The sequence below is a fragment of the Blennius ocellaris genome, assembly GCF_963422515.1.
Source record: "Blennius ocellaris genome assembly, chromosome: 24".
Classification (NCBI taxonomy): domain Eukaryota; kingdom Metazoa; phylum Chordata; class Actinopteri; order Blenniiformes; family Blenniidae; genus Blennius; species Blennius ocellaris.
Window position 1 is genome coordinate 6,273,302 of NC_137673.1, and position 21,125 is coordinate 6,294,426.

The window sequence follows — 21,125 nt, forward strand, 5'->3', positions numbered from 1 at the left end:
TCAAACGCAAATCTAATCTTACATTTTTAAAGCGGCAGAAACGCCGGTGTTTCGGATTAAAAGCTTTCCATGTTAACTGGTTGCCGCGAACAACAGCAGGTGTTAAAAAAAAGCCGATAGAAATCCGTCGCTGCGTTTAATATAACATTTCGAAGTGTCGTAACTTCTGTGATTCTTACTTTGACATCTGCTAAGTGACAGACGCTAAAGGAAGTGACCGGGGGAACCTCTTAATTTGAAACACCAGGAAATCGCACACTTGCCAGTGTTTGGTTGATCGCCTGAAGCCCCGCCCCCCAGCTTGCAGCGACAGGTATATTGATTATTATTATATGAAATGTAAGTTGTCACACTGAAATGTATGATTAAGATTGTAATATTGCCACATATGTCAGGGTTTCAGGTCACGACAAAAGATTCCGCCACGTCACCTCCAGGCTGCTGGTTGTATGAAACCAAATCAGGTAAGAATGAGTTAAAAATTCAGGGAGTTCTGATTATTTGAATTGTGTAAAGAGTTCGCCCCTGGAGTCAGTCAATATCATGTTGATTTCCATATGTGTGTTTTTTATCTGCTGCGATGTTCAGTCTCAGTAACATCAGATCATCAGAGAGGCTATAAAGGAATTACATTTTCTGTAGAACCAATATAAAACAAGATATTTCTATAAAACAGCTTTCTGATAAGTCACACAATACTAAAGATATAAATTCACATATTGATGATAGATATGCAAGTAAATATTTAAATATACAAACAAAATATGTATGCACTAATACATTTAAGACTACACAAAAATGTACTGTAAAATAGAGTATTAACGGAATAAACATAATAAATAATTTATTATGTTATGTATTTTATTATATAAATGCCTCTAATGCAATGCATCTTGTACTGGAGCAGGTAATAAAAGCTGAAATGCTTCCATGTTGAGAGGTTTGTTAGAATATATGAATCAACTATTGAACTTTTTTTCTATTCTTGAATGAAATCAAATTTACCCTTAAAATAAAAGAGAAGACAGCAAGGTTCTCACTAAAGTCAACTTGAATTTCTCTCTTTAAAGCTCAGCATGATAAAACCTCCAGTGGAATCGTTGATAAGTGTCACACTTGCCTCCAAAAACTACAAATCCCTTTGAAATAGTCACACACAGACGAGTTGTCAGTTAGCATTAGATCTTTATTTCTCATGTCACTTTGAAAGCTTACAAGGAGCTTACATTTAACTCAGGAATTCTCAAATGACACAAGCAAAGATTATATACAGTACTATAAACTGTCAGCTATGATAAAGAAGACCAAATGTACACATCTTGTAGTTATTTCCATAGCATATGTTTTTTGTATAAGGTATAGATGTTTTTTGTTTCTCTTTTTTTTGCCGTATCCATAAAGCATTCCATATTTTCCATACGTAACTCTTTGCAGTTATAAAAATATCAGATATTTCTTAATTTCTCTCCATCCCTGTGTTGATAAGTGCGTCTTGATGCAACTCCTCAACATTATTGCTGCATTAGCACAGTAGTAAATTCTGGAACTCTTAAGTAAACATATATAGTAAAACATGGCTATTAGCGACTTTTAACGGTTTGTTGTTGGGTTTTTGTTTCATTTCCTCCTCGTACGGGTTTCTTTAAATACTCGACACTTTCAAAGTGCAAAACAAAAAAAACAGCTGAAAATTAGAAAATAACAAAAAAAGGTGCAAATCATACTACAAATATGTGGTGAGAGCGTAAAAGAGGACATGGCACTTCTATAGCAGGTGGTGATGATTCGTCCTGTTTGGCCACGTCTCGCCATGTGATTGCCGTTTTTCCCCACACGTTCTATCGAGAGGATGGCGGCGGCCGACTCCTCAGCGCCTTCGTCCTACAACAACCTGACGCACTACAAAAACAAAGGTCGTGCCCCTACAGAGCTTAGTATGGGTTAGTCGCACCGTTCAGCGGATGATTGAAATGAGTTTGATGGAAACACTGATGAGTGTCGAAGCAAACCGAGAAGAAGAAGAAGAAGAACCGCAGCGTGTGCAGGTGGAGAAGAAGGCATCTTCTGTTCCGTCCAAACTCCAAACTTGATCGGTATCTACAAAATGCGTGTGACCATTTTGTACACAGTGATTCTTTCCTGTTCGCATGTACAGCATGGCGACCACCCCCCCCCCCAAACACCCCCCACTGCCTCCAAGGAAAAAGTCCACTTAAAGCACTTTACCTGAGGTTTCATTAAGAATGCTGCAGTTTGCCGAAACAGGGAGTCTTTTATCGCACGCACACACAGACGCACACGCACACACGGCGTCCCTGCAGGTTCATCAAGCATGCTGTCAGAGGTTGTGGGGATATGCAGCCTGCACTGAGGGGGGGGGGGGGGTTGGCTGTAGTCTTGCTGTGGATTCAGGGGGAGATTTTGGAGGAATGAGGCAAGTCCATAGTCTGATGAGGCTGTTCTGCCTCTTCCTCCTCCTCCTCCTCCTCCTCCTCCTCACTGCCGAGAAGAAGCTCCGCCGAGTTCCTCCTCCTCAGCAGAGTTTAGTCATTTGTACAGGCGAGTGATAGCACCCCCCCCCTACCCCCCCACCCTATCCACACGGGAGTCTAAATGCAGTCAGCTGGTGTTGAATGACAACCGACTCGCCGCCCTCTGACCTGTGTGGCATTGGTGGGGCGAGGGCCTGGGAGGGCGGGGCGGCCATACAGCCCAGCACTAGGGGGAGAAGGAGGAGGAGGAGGACGTCCTGCTCGTGGAGAAGCTGGAAGAAGTAGAGAGAGCTGTAAGCTGCCGGCCCACCTACGCCATGGCTCATCACACGAGGGCGACGGGGCGTTACCTCTGCAGCCTGTGCACCATGTGAGCCACCAGGGAGTCGGAGATGCCGGGAAACGCCTCCTCCGCCAGCAGGATGGCCTCCCTCAGCTGGTCCAGGACCATCGGGTTCCCGTTCACCTGCTCCTGTCGTGCCTTCAGCTGCTCGCCGACACACGGCAACAGGTTGGAAATGTGCATGAGGAATACAGCCGCACACAAACACGTGTGGTCGTCGTGTGTGTTTTACCTCGGCAAGTGCAGGAGAGATGACTGTGGCCAGGCTCTGTGAATAAGGCCTCTTTGGAATGTCTTTCGTCTGCGACACACAATTTAGTCAGTTTCTCTTTCAAAAAAACCCAGGGATCTTTGGAACACCATGAATTCTCGATGGTCCCACCTGGTCCGACGCCGCCGACTGCCCCTCGCCGTTCTGCAGCTTCTTGGGGTCCTTCTCTCGGATGGTGAAGATCCAGTCATCGCTGCCGAAGTCGTTCCCGCCCGACGCCTGGCCGTCCTGCTCCCTGATTGGACGACAGCGGAGAGGATTCGGATACTTGTGGATCTCGGGGCGAGAAAATGAGGCGGGGCGTCTCCGTGACTTACGAGTCGGACTCGTCCGAGCTGGACTCGGCGGTCCTGGACTGCTCCGCCTTCCACCGCTTGTACTTGTCCACCAGCTCGGTCAGGTACGACGTCTTCTTGGCGTGCCGGACGATGAGTTTATGCTTGAGCAGCTCTTTGGCGGTGGGCCTCTGTGGAGCGGCGGAGAGGGAGGGGGGGGGGTGAGCGGGGGGGATCAGAGCGGAGAGGAAACTCTGCCGGGTCCAACACTCACAAAACTGGGCTCCTTGTTGAGGCACGCCTCCACGAACTCCTTCAGCGGTTTGCTGTAGTTGCCCTCCAGCGTGGGCGGGTTGTTCTTTGGGATGAGGAATAACACCTTCATGGGGTGGAGCTCCGAGTGCGGCGGCTCTCCTTTCGCCAGCTCGATGGCCGTGATGCCCAGAGACCAGATGTCAGCCTGCGGGAGCCCGAGAGGTCAATACGGATTCAACCGACATGGCGGCGGCGGAGGCGGCCCCGTTTGAACCCACCTTGGAGTCGTAGGCCGACTGTTTGATGACCTCGGGGGCCATCCAGAACGGCGTCCCCACAAAGGTGTTGCGTTTGATCTGGGTGTCCGTGAGCTGGCCGGCAACGCCGAAGTCGGCCAGCTTCACCTCGCCGTGCTCCGACAGCAGCACGTTGGCAGCTGCAGGGAAGCAGATCAGACCATTGATCTCCGTCTCCACTTCATTTAATAAAGAGGGAACAGCCGTCAGGAGCCTTTTAGGCGTCCGCCTCCCTGCCCGGCTGAAATACAAGCTACGTAATGACTGAAGGCAGGACTGGATGTCAATGCCATTAACCTGCCTCGTGATATCCGAGTGTGGGAGTCGGGCCGATACCTTTAATGTCCCGGTGGATCTTCTTCTCGGAGTGCAGGTACTCCAGGCCCTTCAGGATCTCCCTCAGGATGGTGGCGATCTGCGTCTCGTCCAGAGCGCCGGGCTCCATCTGCGAGAGGAGAACAAACGGTGAGCCTGAGCTGCGGCCATAAATCACTCCATTCTTCAACGTCTTTTAGTCGACCGTGTCAATTTAACCCCGTGAGCTCCGGAGCTCAAACTGATGGCGGAATGTCCTCGCTCCGTTGTTTCAACTCAAAACCTTCCGTCTGAGAGTTCTCCGCTCGGGCCGCGTTTGATTTAGGACGTGTGGGAGTCCGTCGAGCACATTTCTAAACTTGTTGCCGTGGAAACCAAATAGTGTCAAAGTGCTTACAGTCTGCACCCATTCAGACTGACACTAAACATCCCAAAATATTCAGTTCAGCAGGAAGTTAATCGTTTTAGCCTGCCTGAATACTGTCATTTATTAACTTGTTTTTATGCCTTTAAAAAAAAACAAAAAAACAATTCACATCAATTACTTAAACTGGCACTCAAGGAGTTAAATTCCAGAATTTTTGTTATTTTAGTGCAGGACTTGTTTCAAAGATGTGTGCATAAAAAAAGCACATTGTCCCAGACGCACCGCCTCGATACTGGACAGCTCAAGAGGAAGAAGTCGTCACGGTGCAGCTGCACGTCGTCACGGTTCTCGAGTTTCGGGGTTTAACGGTTGTTTGGGGGGGGGGGGTGAGTGTCACTCACCAGGTCTAAGGCGGAGCCTCCACCCAGATACTCCATGATGATCCATAGCTTTGTGTCCTGGAGCAGGCGAGACACGAGACGTTGTCGGGTCACTGGAGTCGTTTGATTTTGGATTATCGAGGGAACTCTTATAACTCCGACGCACCTTCAGGTAGGAGCCATAGTACTTGGTGACGAAGGGGCTGTCGCACTGACTCAGCACCGTGATCTCCTGCTGGATGTCCTCGATCTCGTCCTCCGCCTCCTCCAGGTCGATGATCTTGATGGCCACCACCTTCTGCGTGCGATTGTCGATGCCTTTGAACACCTCGCCGAACGAGCCCTTCCCGATGCGCTCCAGCTTGGTGAACAGCTCCTCCGGGTCCGCGCAGGTGTTCTGCCGGTCGGACGGGGCGGCGGAACAAGGCAGGGGAGGAAAGGGGAGGCGGATTTTTAAAATAAAGAAAAAAGGAAGGAAAAACACGAAGCACGAGGCCAGAACAGAACGGGGATAAAAAAAGTATATAAAAAAAGGAACGTTTGAAAAGAACTGAATGCTGGGGAGTAAATAGGAAACACCAGCAGGGTGCCATTCTTACAGGAAACATTAATTCACTCATTGCGACGCCTTGTGTTTGTGTACACAGAGAGAGAGAGAGACACGGGAGAGTGAGAGGGAAAGAGTGTAACGGTCGGATAACAGGCAGGTTCAAAAATCAAAGTCAGATTTCAAGATTCTGCTCCACACGTTGGCTCCGTTCTATCGATCGGACACTTTCTCTCAAACTGGAAGGAACGTTTTTCAGCTTGAGCAGCAAGTGACTGTGACGACATCCACTGGAGGAGCAGGCAGCCTCCTGTCTGAGGAGTATTAAAGCCGTGTCAGCGTTATTAATAATAGCACAACAATGATTATTCCTTGTTGGTGACAAAAAGTGACGTTCACACTGTGCCTCATTATCGCTGAATAATAACCATTAAATGTTGATTTTGTGTTACATGATCTGACAGGGCAAATAACTGATTCAACACAGTCTAAGGCTTGATGTCACAAAAGTCTCAGCGGAAACAAATCATTTCAGCACATCAGTACAGGGGTGTCCAGCCTGTTTAACGGTCTGTTTCTGCTGCAACACACCTGATCGGATTGATTCTGGATGCAAAACCAAACTGTGTTTTGGGAGATGGGAGAGGACCTCAGACCACTAAGAAAAAACTGAAAGTGTGAGTGGTGTGATTCCAGCTTGTCTGAGCCAGCATGCAGGCCATGGATCAGAGTGACAAGGCTCCAAATGACCAAACTCTGGCAAATATTCAGTCTGGACTGGAAACGTGCTGCAGCTTCTTTCTCATCGGAGTCTAGGAAGAGTGATGTGAGCAGTTCTCCGGCTGAACAACACAGCAGGGACCTAAAGCGCTGACACCACTCTTCTCCTGTGGCTGTTTAATGCTCAGTGTGCACCGGCGGTGGGAGTGATCGAGGATACCTCGCAGCGGGGGGGCAGTGACTGTACATTGTGTCCAGGCAGTGGGTGTCTCCTCGGGTCTTACCTGCATCCCGGGCAGGTTGCCCTGGACGGGAGAGTGGGCCATGATGAAGCAGCCGGGATGTCCAGAGATCACTCCGCCTCACACCTGCCCCCTCCCCTCCCCTCCAGGTGTGCTGACAGCCGCCTCAGGTACGTGCACACGGAGGGAACACCGTCCGGTCCCGAGCTCCCCCCCACCCCCCCCCACCCCCGCCCTCCACCGTCGCCCCCCCCCCCCCCCCCTCCTCCAAAGAAACAGCTGAGCCAGCTACCAGGCGGCTGCTAATGCTAACATGCTAACGCAACAGAAATCCGCAATGTCGCTCGTTCCGAGTCCGGGAGTCCCGCAGACCGTCCCGCCGCTGCAGCGTCCCGCAGCTCCACCCTCCCTCCCCGATCGCACCGGACGAGCGCGGAGCGACGACCGTTAGCGTCCGGATGTCCGGAGCGAGCTGTCAGCCTCCGGGAGTCCGAGCGCTCAGCCAGCTAGCACCATGGCTAGCGGGCTAGCCGAGCCAGCGACCTGACGAAGGTTCCGTTCAGCGGCCGCTCGAGGCTCCGGGCGCCCCCCCTCCCCCCCGCACCGCCCAGCACCGGCCCGCCGAGTCCCGCACCCTCCCGCCGCCGAGTCCCGCCTCCCGGGGCTGTTCACCGCAGGGCTGCGCTCGCCACTGTTGTTGTTTCCTCCCTCACTTTCGTCCTGTACTCTCGGCCATCTTGTCGGTGCTGCCGTGACGCCTGGCGGGGCGGATCCGGATCCGGATCAGCGGGGACGTCCCGACTCGGTGCCCACCCACCCTCCCTCCCGGTGACCGGCCGGGGGGGCCGGGTGGTCTGCATCGCCACCGGGCTGTCATCAGCAACACTCATCCTCTGTTTACATTGTTATTACAGGTGAACTAAGCCAATATAATCATCCATCAATCGTCAATATTGACTCGAATCATTGGCAAAACATGACACTATTGACTTTTTTTGTTTTAACATAAAAAAAGTAATTATTAGATTATTGGTTTAATTACATTAAAAATGGACACAATTTTCTGTTGTTGACTATTTGATTTAAAATGTCCTTTACTTTACTGGCTTTATTACATTTAAAATGGCCCAATACTTTTATTTTATTGGCTTTATTACGTTTAAAATGCCAAATATTGTTTACTTATTTATATTTTTACATTTAAAGACGAAACAATATTCTACTGTATTGGCTTTATTACGTTTAAAATGGAAATATATTATTACGGTATTCACAGTTATTACATTAATGGTTTCTCTAGTGTAGCATAATTGCATTTAAAATAAATATATAACACCATGCCTGACATAATAAGTGTAACATACACGGTAATGTGTTGGAAACAAGTTAATTAGTAGGTGAAACTAATAATCACTGCATTGAATTAACAATTACAGAAAATGCAAATAAATCTATTTTACTGAGACTTTCTGGAATCATTCCAAATAGAATATCGGTGTATTTTATTCACAAACCTTTATAAAAAAAACAAAAAACAGCAATCTTATTGTTTTCAAATAAAACTGATTATTTCCACTTTTTGACTTTGACTTTGACTTTAGTTGAAGAGACTGGGTGATGGTAGAGAGATTAACATGTATTAGTGCACACTGAAGTGTGCTGCAAGAGGTTCAAACAATTACTGGAAAACAAGTACAATACTTAAAATTTCCCCTTAAAAATTCAAATGGAAAACAGATTCTGCACCAACTTAAACCGGAAAATGTGCACATATCCGCCTGTTTACCTCTAAAGTACCACATCATTCCTGCTCATGATGTCTGGAGAAAAACTTACATTTCAGGCCTTTTTTTTTCCTTCTATATTTTGAGTACAAACTGTACGGTTAAATGTTGTTTTTTTTTAGGCAATACATTAAAAATCCTGTATAATTATGACCGGGTTCAATCACATTGTCGACCTGACTGACGCTTCGTGAGTCAGACCAGACGAGGGCGCCACGTTCACACACGTCCTCGTGCGTCGTTTCTCCGGCGCATCATTGCGTGCTTCGGCTCGAAATACCCCGGGGAGGATGGCCGGAGCCGCTTTAAAGCCGCTGCGGCTCTTGTTGCGCGGAACGGTGTCCAAAACGCATTTACGCACGATATGCCAGATGCAGAAAGCGCAGGGCGGCCCGCCACGGCCTGCGTGTGTGACGCACGTCTGTACTGGAGAAAATCCACATGGGTTGCTGACAGAAGAAGGCGCTGGTTTTAGCCGTAAGCTGGATTTGAAAAAAGGAATCTGGCCTCTTCTACAGTGATCACATCGTGTTCTGGACTTTAAAAATCTAATCTCATGATGCCCAGATTTTCCATTCGAGATCCCCGCACAGTTACAGGCTCAATTGTTCCCGCTTATGTGAAAGGCAATATATATTCATGAAGGAATAACCCCCCACAGTTGAATTCCTGCATAAAACTGTGCGCACAGGCTCACTTGTGAGCGCGTGTTCATAGGGAAGAAGCACTGCCTCCCTCCTTCATGCGTAAATTATGTAGGACAGGACGGGAATGCTCTGCTTCCTCCACTCGACAAAAGGGGACCGGTGAATGAAGGTGAGGAGAGAGCAATCACATCAACAAGAGGAGGAACAAGAACAGGAGGAAGAAGAGAAGCCTCTCTGTTTTTTGGGGGGTTTTTTTTAAATCTCTTTCTCTCCCAGCCTACGTTTGTTCGACAGAGGCGGAGGAGGGCATCACGATTCTCCCGTTAGTGAAGCCAAGGAGAAGAAAAGATGGACATCACGGATCAAGGGGCTCAAATGGAGCCGCTTTTACCCACGGTAAGACCGCATCCACGCGCTCGGAGCCCGAGCCGGCTGCCGGTTCTCGGCTGATTCCTGTGCGGGGCTCGTTCTCCGCCGCATCCCGACGCGTGGCCGGTGCGTGCGTGTGGCCTGTCTGTAGTGGATGCTGCGCACCATCACCGAAGGAGGCATGAAGATGATCACCGGTTCTCACGCGGGTCTCACTGGTCTGTGTCCTCCATAGGAGGGCTGCTGCCAAGCTTTTGCTTGACCATACACGGATCAGGGGAGAGGAGGCAGAGGGAGACAGGTACCCTCTCTGTCTTCCCTCCTGTTATTATCTATACCTGTTTGGCTATTTAGGCTTATAAAAATGCCATCTGGTGATGTTCTATATGCATCCAGTTCAGCCCAGTGTCACCTGGGAGAGTCTGCAGCCATCATGGATGGATGGAACATGTCCACTTAGCTCAGATGTCTGAAGTCCCTCTCAGAAGAGCACCTTTGAGGGCAGGGCCTGCACACAGTGGTCAGGCGGTGCTCATTAACATTCAGGTGAGACAGTTCTCAGTGGCATTGTGAAGCCCCGGAGCTGCATATTTGCTTTTGTGCTCAGCCACGTTTGAAAGTGGTGATTTCCCTGGAGGCAAATCAATGGCAGCTGCTATTTGTGGATGTGCTCCGTTGAGGATAGAGGGTGGAGCGCTTCTTTCATTTTATTTGTATTTTTTTTTAGGGGTGGGGGTGAAGCGTGGGAGTTGGCGGGATGTCTTTTCTGTTTCCCCCTGCAGTCTCAATGCAGTGTGGTCTCTCCACCATCACTGTAACTCACCGCCTCCCTCCCATCTCCCTCCATCCCTCCGCCTACGCAGCAAGCTGCAAGCGTTGTCATGGTTTCACCGGGGATGTGTATGAGTATGTGAGGTGTTAGCATGGTGAGAATCTCAGGGACACTGTGGAAAAAAAAAATGGTCCCACCACTGTCCCATTTCAGCAAGTTACCAGGTTTCCAAGGTCAAACTCGAGAGTATGTTAGATTTACAGCAGGAAGGACTGTGACTGAATGCATGAAGTGATCAACTCATGTCTGATGTCTACCTGTTCTTTGACTTGCAGGAACAAAGTCCCCAAGAAAGCAAAGATGTGGTGAGTTCCTCTTTCTCTCACACTTTTTCTTTTTATGACCTTGAATAAACAACATATTGATTGGCCCAGTAATAACGATCGTAACTCAGTTGAATGCACTTGTTAAAAACTTGTCATGAATGGCACAGCAGAGACATGCAATCAGAAAAATCAATAGCAAACAGGAAAACTAGAAATATAAAGGGCAAGGCAAATGCTGACTGCTGGTTCTCTAAAACTATTTTACTTGCACAGAAAAGTACGCCACTTCATTTTCAATTTGTTATTCAAATGCGGTCAACAGCAAAGTTCCATTTTATTTCCAGTTAAACAAAAAGTCCAATTATACAATTAGAATCTTCTATAAGAAACGATTGAAGACAGTAATGTTTTAATATCATGTTGCTATACTATTAACAAGGAAAATCAAATAAGACAGTTCCAAAATATTCACAACATTTCTCCATGAAGCCAAACAGAGGCATAAACATCCACTCACACCAAGTTTCCTATTGTTGTTACTTCAGTGTATTCTGACAGCTTCAGAGCAGGCCCATCCTCAGGGTGTAATATCACAACTTCTTATGATATAATTATAATAAGAGATGATTCAATATTAATGCAATGCAATTACTGTATGATATTCAGTAAAATCTGCATGATATGATTATGAGGGACTGCTTTCACACTCGTATTATAACAATATGATTATCATATGGTACAATTACTGTACAATGGCTATGATGCAACCATGATTCATTTTCTCATACATCTGTGTTGTTGTGAGAAATGCACTGGCAGCATCAGAGCAGTCTTTTTGATAACTAATTCAAAGATTGCATAGTGTAGCTGCTGCGTTGTCTGCATGTTCTCCCCATCACACACACACCACATTGAATAGCAGCTCCGGTCTCCCTCCCCGCTCTCTTCTGTCTACTTACGTCTTTTATGTATTTGCGTCTGCCGTGCCTGAATCGCACTGATGGAAACACAAAGGGATCATCTTTTTCTCCCCCTGGATGTTGGAGCGGAAGGCAGTGATGCAAACAAGTCCAGTTTTTTATTACATTTTTTCTCAAATGGCGACTAAAGATGTTTCCCTCAAGGTTATTCAGCATCCTGCAGCATGTTGCTTTGGTTTTGCAGCCCTGGTGCTGCTGTCTTGGTCTGGTTTCTTCTCCTTGAACAGCTGACACGCACATTTAGAAAAACAGACATAAACAAACATTTAACGTTCATGCAATCGATTGCACTCTGTTTGCAAGTTTTTAAAAACATGAAGAATAGCAACTTTACGACATACACAAGACAGTGTTAAAAGTATGGTCATAAGTGGAAATGTGAAGGAATCCAGGTGGTTTCCCACCAGCGAAGTCACAGTTCAAAGAGATGATGTTGTCAATATGATGACATTTATCTGCTAATCTACAGTAATATCACACAGCTGTATGGTTTATGTCTTCAATTAGCCAGCTTGCTCAGTGACTATTTTTAGACGTTGACTGTCATACATGTCCGCGCGTATCTGCCATTCACGGCGGGCTGACATGAATGAATGACGGTAGGTGACAGGAATTAAGTGGAGTTAAAGCTTTCAGCATGAGGAACCGCTCTGGAGAGTTCGAGTGGAGGCAGAGCAGCGAGGTTTGATGTGTGCGTGTCACCGGCCCTGACAAAATATTGCTTACGCAACAAGCGGGCAGAAAGCCAGGCGGAGGACAAAGTGTCTGCCACTGGCCAAAAACCGCTTGTGAGAACCTCAGGCCTTTATGAATATTGTGAATAAACAGTCATTATTAACCATCATATTACAGCCAGGAAGCAGCTATGAGTGGAAATAGAAGAAAATAAGACTAAAGTGCAATAATCACAATTGAACAATGGAATAAAACTAAAAATAAGAAATAAAAGGCAAGTATTTAAATTCAGGTCGAGAAACTCCAATTGAAAATCTGTTGCCCTCACTGTGAACAGCTCATGGCTAAAACTGGGTTATTAAACTGAGTTGGAAACATTTACACACACAATGACTTCCGTGAGACTTGGTGATGGTCCCAGAAGCTGCTGCCTCTCGAGATCAGTTGGTTTCAGTCCCACTGCCACATTGATGCTAGTGAAGGAGTTGATGGCTGTCGATGTTCTGAGGAGGTTCTTTGTCAGAGGCGCTTGTGATCTTTGGTGTCCAGTCTGCAAATTCAGGTGCTCCAACTAAGCTAAAACAAAGTCTTACCAGCACTTGTGTTTGAGTGTGTGTTACCTGTGGGTGTGCGGTTAACCTTACGATCTACTACCTTCAGAGGAGAGTAGGTTCGAGGTGTAGCATCACAGATTGGACCAGTGTCGTCACAACCTGACTTCATGTGGACCCGGTTCTTGTTCGACATGGTCCTTACTGCGGGCTCTCTGCAAGGCGTCCTGGTTAGAGCCGAGTTCAGGCTCAGATTTGAGAAGATCAGTGAGAACAGACGGAGGAAACGTGTTCAGAATCAGCCGGGCTTGTTCTGTTGTGCGTGGTGTTCTTGGATCAGTGTGAAATCTCTGTGCAACTCAGCGATCCAACTGTGCAGGACTGGAAGGTAGGAAGCCTCCCCGCTGCAGTCAGCAGCCGAGACCGGCTGTGCTCCTTTCCACGGATAATTATAGCCGTGTCAGTGTGGCGAGGTGGGCATGGAGGTAGGTAGAGGAGGAGGCTACAGAGCTTGAGGAGAAGATGTGACACAGATGGTGCGGGGAAGGGAGAGATTTACAGGAATTTCAACCTCTGGGTAAAGTAGATCAGGGCAGCCCGATCCTCACCCGAACCACGTTTGCTGATGGAAACTTTTAGAAATGTCATGACACAGGGCACAATGGCAGCGGTATTGTGTTCTGACAGTTGTGAGGTGCAGCGTGGCAGAAATATCTGCTTGGTCCTTCGGATCCGTTTCTAGCACACCGTGTCTTGATCGCTTTCGCTGACGATGCATTCGAGGCGGAGATGAGCTCCTTTGCCTCAGGTAGGTTCTGCAGACGCTTAAATATGCGGGCATTGTGTACAGCGATGCGCTAACACCAGCACGCTCTTCTTTTACTTCCCCTGCTTGAGGTGACCTGTGCTGGGACACGTAGCTGCAACTTGACTCTTTGTGACCCGAGACTCTCGTAGGTAACTGAAGCACAGAGCTGGAAGGCTCAGCAGAGCAAAACTGTGCGCCGCACAGCATCGGTGATGTCAGAGCGCTAATCTCTCGAGGGGGGATTGGCGGATGGACGCTTGTCAGAAACATTTGATGCTGCCCTGGATGAGAGCTGTCGGAGACAGAGGGAGAGTCGGAGGCAGAGCCGGAGCTCAGCTGTGCTCCCCCCGTTTCCGTTCCCATGTTGTGTTGGCGAGGCTCGTCGGGGTGAGGTTGCTGCCGTGTTCCAGCATGGGCAGAGCGGCTGACGCGAGGAGGAGGAGAGGCTCTGACTGAAAGGCGTAGACAGACACTTTGACTCTCTCTTTCTCCGCTCTTCTCTCTGACTCTTCCTACAACAGTCAGACTCCGAGCTCAGACCGGGGCCCGGGCCCTGAGTCTCAGCCTCGTATCGCACAACTGCCGCAAGCACAAGGGGACTTAGCAGGCATCCTGCGCTGACCTGACAGGAGGCACAACATGCTGTCAGTGGACCTCAATAAAGGATTTGCTTACCAGGTAGGTTGAAGCTTTCAGAGCATCTAAAGGGAAACACTACTTGATGTGTCTGTAATTGTAATGCTATATGTAGTATTTGAGTTTCTGATGCACGTTTGAGGTTAAACCCTGACCCGACAAGTTGCTGTAACCGCAGTGTTTGAAGGCGATGCGTGTTTGGTCAAGAGGCAGCAGGAGGCTTGGACCCCATGCTGCAGAGACGGAGATATGTGTTGATGTGTGAGTGAACGGGCCCGAGGAGCTCGGCCGACAGATGGGACCGTTGTTGCGGGGCGAGAGAGGAGCTTATGGCCACTGTGCTGACCCCGGTGATCTCTAAAGGCACAAGCGGGTGAACAGAAGCTCGGAGTCAGATTTGTTGGATTTTAAACACGTTGTTGTTTTGATTGATTCTGCTGTTAGCATGTCATGCTTAACGCTGCTTAACGCTTTTCTTTCTTTTTTTTGAGTCTCACCCACTCCTGCTGCTGTATCTGTACCACGGCTGTGTGTCCGAAACTAGTGGTGATGTAGAAGTGTAGCACGTTCCTCACTGTCTTACTGCCGATGCTGAGCCCGCTGCCATTGCCACGGTAACCATGGCCATCTGTAGAGATGAACACCGTGGCAGCAGATGCTCTCAGCCAATCATTGGGCTTGTACCACGGCTCATAATCCATCTCTCATCTGAAGCTAGCTACATGCTATGGAATTACTCAGGCTCCTTACAGTCCAGAAACACAGATTGAAGGGAAAAGACAGTTACTTGAGGACTTTCTGCACACCTGATTGGATGTTTCCTGGCTTTGCAGTCGTCAACGACGACGTTTTAACAGACACCTTCTGGCCCAGATTTGAAGGTATCGTAATGCAAACGTTAATCATCCCTGCTGCCATGAAAGCCTCGGGAGAGATCGGAGGTGCGCAGAAAGGAGGTCACATATCTGCTTCCCAGTGCGTGGTGTGATAATGTATACAGGTTCCTGGAAAAGAAGCTGCTGAGAATCAATAGGCCCGGGATGTATCTGTGCCAAGACAATTGAATACAAGCTGTACAGACAAATCTGAGGATGAGGCCCGGAGACACCCTCCCTGTTGTTTTGTAACTCGTCCCACCCTCAATCATAACACAATCGGATAGTTAATATGCCCTGCTCGTGTTGCCTTTACTGATTCCCCCCCCCCCCCCCCCTCTCCTCTTGTGTTTTTGTTCCCATCTGGTACAATTGTACAAATGTGAAGATGAAAACTTTAGCTTTCATTTTTTTGTTTGTCAAAGACTAATCCTCAGTCCACATGCAGCCGCTGCTGTGTCGCTAAGACTGTAAGCATTAGATTAAAAGCAGTTTTCATCTTTGCATCAGTGTACAGAATAAATACATGCTCGGAGAGACCGAGATATAAAGAAGCCAGAGGATTATTATCCTGATAACGATACACTCAGATATGTTAGCTCGCATGTCAGTTTAGATGGGATACTTCTTGTTTTAGAGAAGATCTCGTGGACAAGCTCCACATCGCATTGAGCAGTTAAGCTTCTTGCCTTAGGTGATAATACTGTACATAATCCTTTACTTTATACGGATGCCAAAGCAGCAGTCAAACACACCAATCCATATTGCTCCGAGCTCATATCAAAAACATCAATTTGATAAATTTTGAGAACTGAAAAGTGTCAGATTAGAGAGAATAGCCAAACACTGCAGCCTCCATTTCCCATCATACAACTGGATATTATGTTGATGATCAAAGAAGCTTAAAAGGCTAAAAAGTTCAAACTTTTTAACATTTTCATGGGTGGCGGTCGTTTTTTCAAGTTAATGTAACTCAAACACCACAGGATTGGTGTTTGACCATATGATTAGCAATTTAAATTCACAGCCTGGTATCTGGTCACAGCCTGCCTCTGTTCACATGTATGTGATGGAAAAACACACTGTAAGCAATCACATTTTGAAAATTGGCCATCATTACAACCATAAGTCCAAGTGTGCGAGGTCCAGGTGCAACATTTAATGTGAAAGTGCTGTGTAAAACCTGTGCAAAGAAAATGGTAAAAGAATTGGAGCTGTCCTTTCAATTCAAGACGCGTTATAAACGTGTGCAATCTCCACAAAAGTCCAGTGAGTTTTTCCACTTACTGCCAATCCTTTTCATAACATCACACATTTCAAAAGTGCCCTGTTTTATTTTTGATCTCGTAACAAGGCCACCATAACAGCCATAATAGAGAAAATTCTGGCCACAATAGTGAATCATCTCTTTTCTTGTGTGTCAAAATTGTTGTCTCCAATAGAAAAAAAACTGGACTGTCGCAGATAATGTGTGCTATATTCTGAGAAGTTTAAACTTTACAGCACTATCGGGCTCAGTTATGATTAGTTTGATTTGCCTTTGAGGAATTAAAAAAAGCAGATTTAACTCAGCATTATTATAGAATTTGTAGGCAAAATCCAATTTTCCACTATTTGTCTCTGCAACAGCTTCAGGCTGCGCATCAAATGACAACCTGTATTACAGCTTTACAAAACGCTGACTGAGCTGTCGTTTTGAGAGTTTCAGTTCAGCTGCATTCACCTCCAACTGCTCAGTGACACTGAGGACCGAGTCAGGAGGAAAGTGAAGTGCGTCAGGGAGCTGACGTGGAGCTGGAAGAGTAAGATGTGTGTGCTTTTAGAGCAGGATGTCCTCAGAGTTCAAGCAGGTCACTTACACCTCTGGCTGAGTTTATTCTTAGACCGTATCACAACAACAAGACACAAATGCAAGATGTTGTGGACATGCAATGCATCTTCAGCAGCTCCAGCTAGTCCTGATTGTATTACTCAGACACTCTTCGAAAATATCAACTGCGTACTTTTGGTTTGATCCTAAATTAGGACTCCAACTCAAGTACATTGTCATTGTAAATTACCTGCTCAGACATCCAAGGAAATGTGTTCATCAGAAGTCGTCAGCCAGCGATTGGGGGGGCTGCAAGTTTTCTCAGAGGCGCCTCGTTTCTAGGCCAAGGTGTCCTCAATAACAGTGTTGAAATGTCTTTTATTCGAGCCATTGAGCACGTAGCAGTAAAATCCACCTTCTCAAACAGCTGGTTTAAGTATGAGGACGCTTGTTTGCCATCAGTCGAAAGTAGATTTAAACATCTGAGAACCTGAAGGATTGACTGTTGTTGTTTCTGGCCACAGTGATAATTTCCGTTTTCATACGTGCTTTGTGGCAGAGGCTCACTTTGCAAATCTGTGGTGAGGATTTAGCGACATTTGGAACACACAAACACGATAGCTGCTGCTTTTCTTGGCTCACCTGAAACCACACCCAGAGTCCCCATGCTCTCCATTCACAGTATAGTGTGACACGCCATTGTGAATCAAAAAGGTCAACTTTATTCATTGAAACACAACTCGTAATACGAGACGTGGCAACAAAAGACACACCTTGCTATTATGCAGTTAAAAATGATTATCAACATAGAACATGCTCAAGAAAGAATATATATAATGTGGGACATATAAAGACTTATGAAACAGATTACTGGATTTATGTACATTTTATGGCTTGAATACTGTCATCAGCTGTCTTGTTTTGGAGTGTAAATTTACACATTTGGCAGTCCTTTAATGTCAATGAGTGAGAGTGATTGCGCGGTAGTTCTGGAGAAGCTGTAGGGGACACTTTAATGATCTGCACAACAAGGCTAAAAGCTCTGTTTGACTGTGCTAGACAGAATAAATGCTGTATTCATGCCAAGGTTACTCTGAATACATGGATATATTTGATTAATTGTATTCTGCGCAGCTCCTGTTGTGCAGTCCTTGCTGAACACGGATGTATGGATGCGCGTGCGAATGCTAGGGTCTGGCTGCTGTGCATTGAATCAGAATCAGTTGAACCACAATGTCGGCGCTCTCTCCTGAAGGTCACGATGCTCAGCTTCACCCTCACTGCGCTCATGCCTGCACATACATTCACACATAACAACATGTGACATTAGGACATCCTGCTGGTCGTTGGTTTGTGTCCATGCCTGAAGCCTTTCCGCTCTCTTTCCCCAGCGTGTTGCTCAGTCGACCACGCTGCTCCTCCCCTTGTCATCACTGTGTGCATTAGCACGCCTGTACAGTACAGCCTGTGCCTGCTGCTTTGAACAAGTGTATAAAAGTGCGTATGCACAGACTCAACCTATGCTGGAAAGATGAGACATATCTTCAAGGTGAATGAATGTCGACGTGATATACGTTCATGTTGCAGCCGTGCGTCACTGTACATCATGCCTGGTTACATGTCTGCCCCTCCTCCACCGCCTCCTCCACCGCCTCCTCCTCCTCCTCCTCCTCCTCCTCCTCCTCCTGACTCCCCAGGAGTGGCGGTCACGTGCGCCTCGCTCCCGTTCCTCTGACAGGCCAACCGGGAAACGGCTGACTTAATTCTCTGCGCCGTACCGGTCCCTCCATCACTGATCCCGTGGTCAGGGACGGGGCTTTATCCCGCCATAAAGGCTGGCAGATTAATCTCAACCCAGATTGGCGAGCCGGGATGCAGTTCTCCGCGCTGGTGTGGGGTCAGAAACATGAGGCAGAGAAACCGGCGTCTATAAATAGCAGCAGGGACCTGCAGGCAGGCGATTCAGGCTCATCTGTCATACTGAGCGGGGCGAAGCTTTGTTTGAGGCATAGCATCAGTCTGGATTTCATATACATTGGAAAACAGTCAATCATCCACAACATGTGCATTTTAATATCCATCTGTCACAATCGTGGGCGAATGTATATGGAAATAACCCACTCATGCATCGGGGGAACATGCAAAGTCAGAAAGGTCCTCAATACTTGAATCAGATTTTGTTTGCATTCTATGGAGCACCTATAGCCGATTAGTGACTCCAGTATTGATCATTAGTTCAGATTTCACATAAGGATAAAATTGCTTCAAACCGTCGCGATCTCACTCTGAAGTGGCGACAGATCGTCAGTTGGTTGGTTTTTAAAGCAGGTCATGTTTAGTGACGTCACATTGTTTTCCAAAATGTGACATCTGCTTTCACATTTCAAGGGGTATTTCTGAATCATCTCTGATGTTATGTGCCAGGCTCAGGGGATGACTCTCACTTGCTGTCATCTCAGCCTGAGGCAACATGTAAAGGTATCGTATGTGAGGCACTGAAGGTTGGACGTTGAGGTGGATGGTCGCTGCAGACAGCTTCCTTAAAAGAGACTGACTTTGTTGTGCTTTTCCCTGGTAACAGCTTTAAACCAGAGACTGTTCTCATAATATTTCAAATATTATGTCAGGATTGCTTTGAAAAGGTTTATTTAAATGCAAAATTATTATTAATTTTTTTTTCCAACATTCAAAGCTCAGGGTCATCTGTTGGCAACAAGACAAACAGTGCAGTGATGATTGCTGTGAAGAAATACTGCAGCCTCTCTGTGTGATCTGAGATCAGCTATAACACTACAGTGAAGACAAAGACTTGTGGACAGTGGAAAATTCCATGTGTCTCACCTTACAATTTAATGTCCAACCGAGCCATATTTGAAAGATTAAAACACTTTCAAGTCCATAAAATTAGAAGTGAGTTGGCTGACACACAGTCAACGATAGATTCATATACTGGGAGTTTATGATGAAAGAATCTGATGCCTATAATCTTTCTCCTCTCTGAACAAAATTAGTGACAGGTGTAAAGTGTCTCACGTTGTCAATATTTTGAAGGAATTGAAAGAATAGTGCTGACTGACATTATGGCTTTCTGAGCATCACAGGTTTGGTCTGGACTCCCCCATCGAAGTGATCGACCTCGCTAATAGAACAAAAAAGCTGATCTGAAACTTCCTGCATTCCATCTGAGATATGACGACACTGTCTTTTGCTTTCAGGCAGAAGCTCATAAAAAGGTTACTCCTCGCCTGGCGCAGTGGCCACTGCAGTACGGCAGCTATAAAGCAGATCCCTCAGAGACACCGTGTGATAGACGGAGACCATTCCACACCCTGTTTTCTAAAACTCTTCTCTTGCTGCTGTCGGGTCGTACTCGAGCTGAAGCTTTAAAGTTGCTGACTCGCGCTGTTCAGACGAGCTCCCCCAGGTCGTGAGCAGGGGAGACACCGCGTGTTATTCAGACTGAGGGAGTTTCCCCGGGGGGGCCGGTGGGCCAGCCGGCGGTGTCAGCCTGGAGTCGTCATTCCTCCAGGCGGGCCGGTCACAATCGCTCACGTCTCTGCTGCCGCCACTGCGGCAGGAAACCCCAGAAAGTTCAGAGACGAGCTCGTGTTATTAGAGGCCTTCAGCAGCTTCGGTGGGGGTGACTCTGAACGCGGAGGCATGGGCAACGCCTAAATTACCACAATGAAAAAAAATGTCAGAGCATGTCAGATTACCATTAACCATCTGTCAGGGCAAACTGAGGCAAGTCTGTTTACAGAGACCCGATGATGAGTCCTCATCGGGGCCTGTGGGGAGGCGGCACACAAGGGGAGGGGCTCTGTTCATGTCCCTATGTACAGTAAAGCCCACTCTGCCAGCCCTCAGCATCTGTGCACGCTCTCCATCGACGCGCTGGCTTCTCCCTCACATGGTCGTCCATGTGTGTGTGTGCGCGCGCTTTTGCTTAATCTGGCAGGATGAGAGATTGATGAGCAAGTTTCTCTTGTCACACTATGTGCCTCATCCTATTTAATGTTGTCCACATAAAACTGTGGTCCTAATTATGTGTTGTTGTTTAAAAAAAAAAAAAAAAAAGGTATTAGTTCCAGGAAAGAGGTTGGAGGAGCTCTTTGGGTCCTGCTGAGGGCTGACCAGGCCGCGTGCTGATGAATAATGGTGCTTCGGCTGTTGTCTTTCTTTTCTGGTCACGTTGAACACAACGGCTGGATGTGGAGTTAAATACACACAGTGCTGGGAGGAGTGTTGATGCCAGTGAACGTGCCAGTGTTGTATAAGGAGTCGTGCATGAATTAATAATAGATATTAACATATTGGTTTGGACACTGATAAAAATACCTGTATATTGTTAATAGTTGGCCACGTATCAGTCAAGCCATGTATTTTAAT

At 47.1% G+C, this 21,125-nt stretch overlaps 2 protein-coding genes across 3 annotated transcripts in view; one reads left to right on the forward strand and one right to left on the reverse strand.

Annotated features, from left to right (window-relative positions):
- Window positions 1–1,165: 1,165 nt before the first annotated feature.
- On the reverse strand, window positions 1,166–6,696 carry stk24b (serine/threonine kinase 24b). Its single transcript, XM_080520057.1, has 11 exons — window positions 6,546–6,696; window positions 5,161–5,391; window positions 5,016–5,072; window positions 4,269–4,377; window positions 3,915–4,072; window positions 3,656–3,841; window positions 3,424–3,572; window positions 3,218–3,341; window positions 3,068–3,136; window positions 2,843–2,979; window positions 1,166–2,764 (listed from the first exon to the last, which is right to left on the reverse strand). The coding sequence occupies exons 1-11, from the start codon at window positions 6,585–6,587 to the stop codon at window positions 2,719–2,721; spliced, it is 1,308 nt and encodes a 435-aa protein (XP_080376183.1). The 5' UTR covers window positions 6,588–6,696; the 3' UTR covers window positions 1,166–2,718.
- Window positions 6,697–9,282: 2,586 nt separating this feature from the next.
- The window catches only part of LOC308147744 (sodium-driven chloride bicarbonate exchanger-like), a gene marked incomplete at its 5' end in the record, with an annotated part of 34,929 nt that continues 23,086 nt past the window's right edge, over window positions 9,283–21,125 (forward strand). For both annotated transcript variants that reach the window (XM_080520069.1, XM_080520070.1), the window contains 2 exons: window positions 9,283–9,330; window positions 10,411–10,440. In XM_080520069.1, coding sequence (XP_080376195.1) covers window positions 9,283–9,330; window positions 10,411–10,440 — 78 coding nt within the window. The remainder of the gene's footprint in view (window positions 9,331–10,410; window positions 10,441–21,125) is intronic.

Bases quoted from the DNA above. Each gene is read 5' to 3' on its own strand.
- stk24b (XM_080520057.1), bottom strand. From the start codon at position 6,587: ATGGCCCACTCTCCCGTCCAGGGCAACCTGCCCGGGATGCAG. The intron at 5,073-5,160 runs GTGCGTCGGAGT...CGCCTGCTCCAG, and splicing joins ACTATGGCTCCTACCTGAAG to GACACAAAGCTATGGATCAT. The intron at 2,980-3,067 runs GTAAAACACACA...GTCGGCGAGCAG, and splicing joins TCTCTCCTGCACTTGCCGAG to CTGAAGGCACGACAGGAGCA.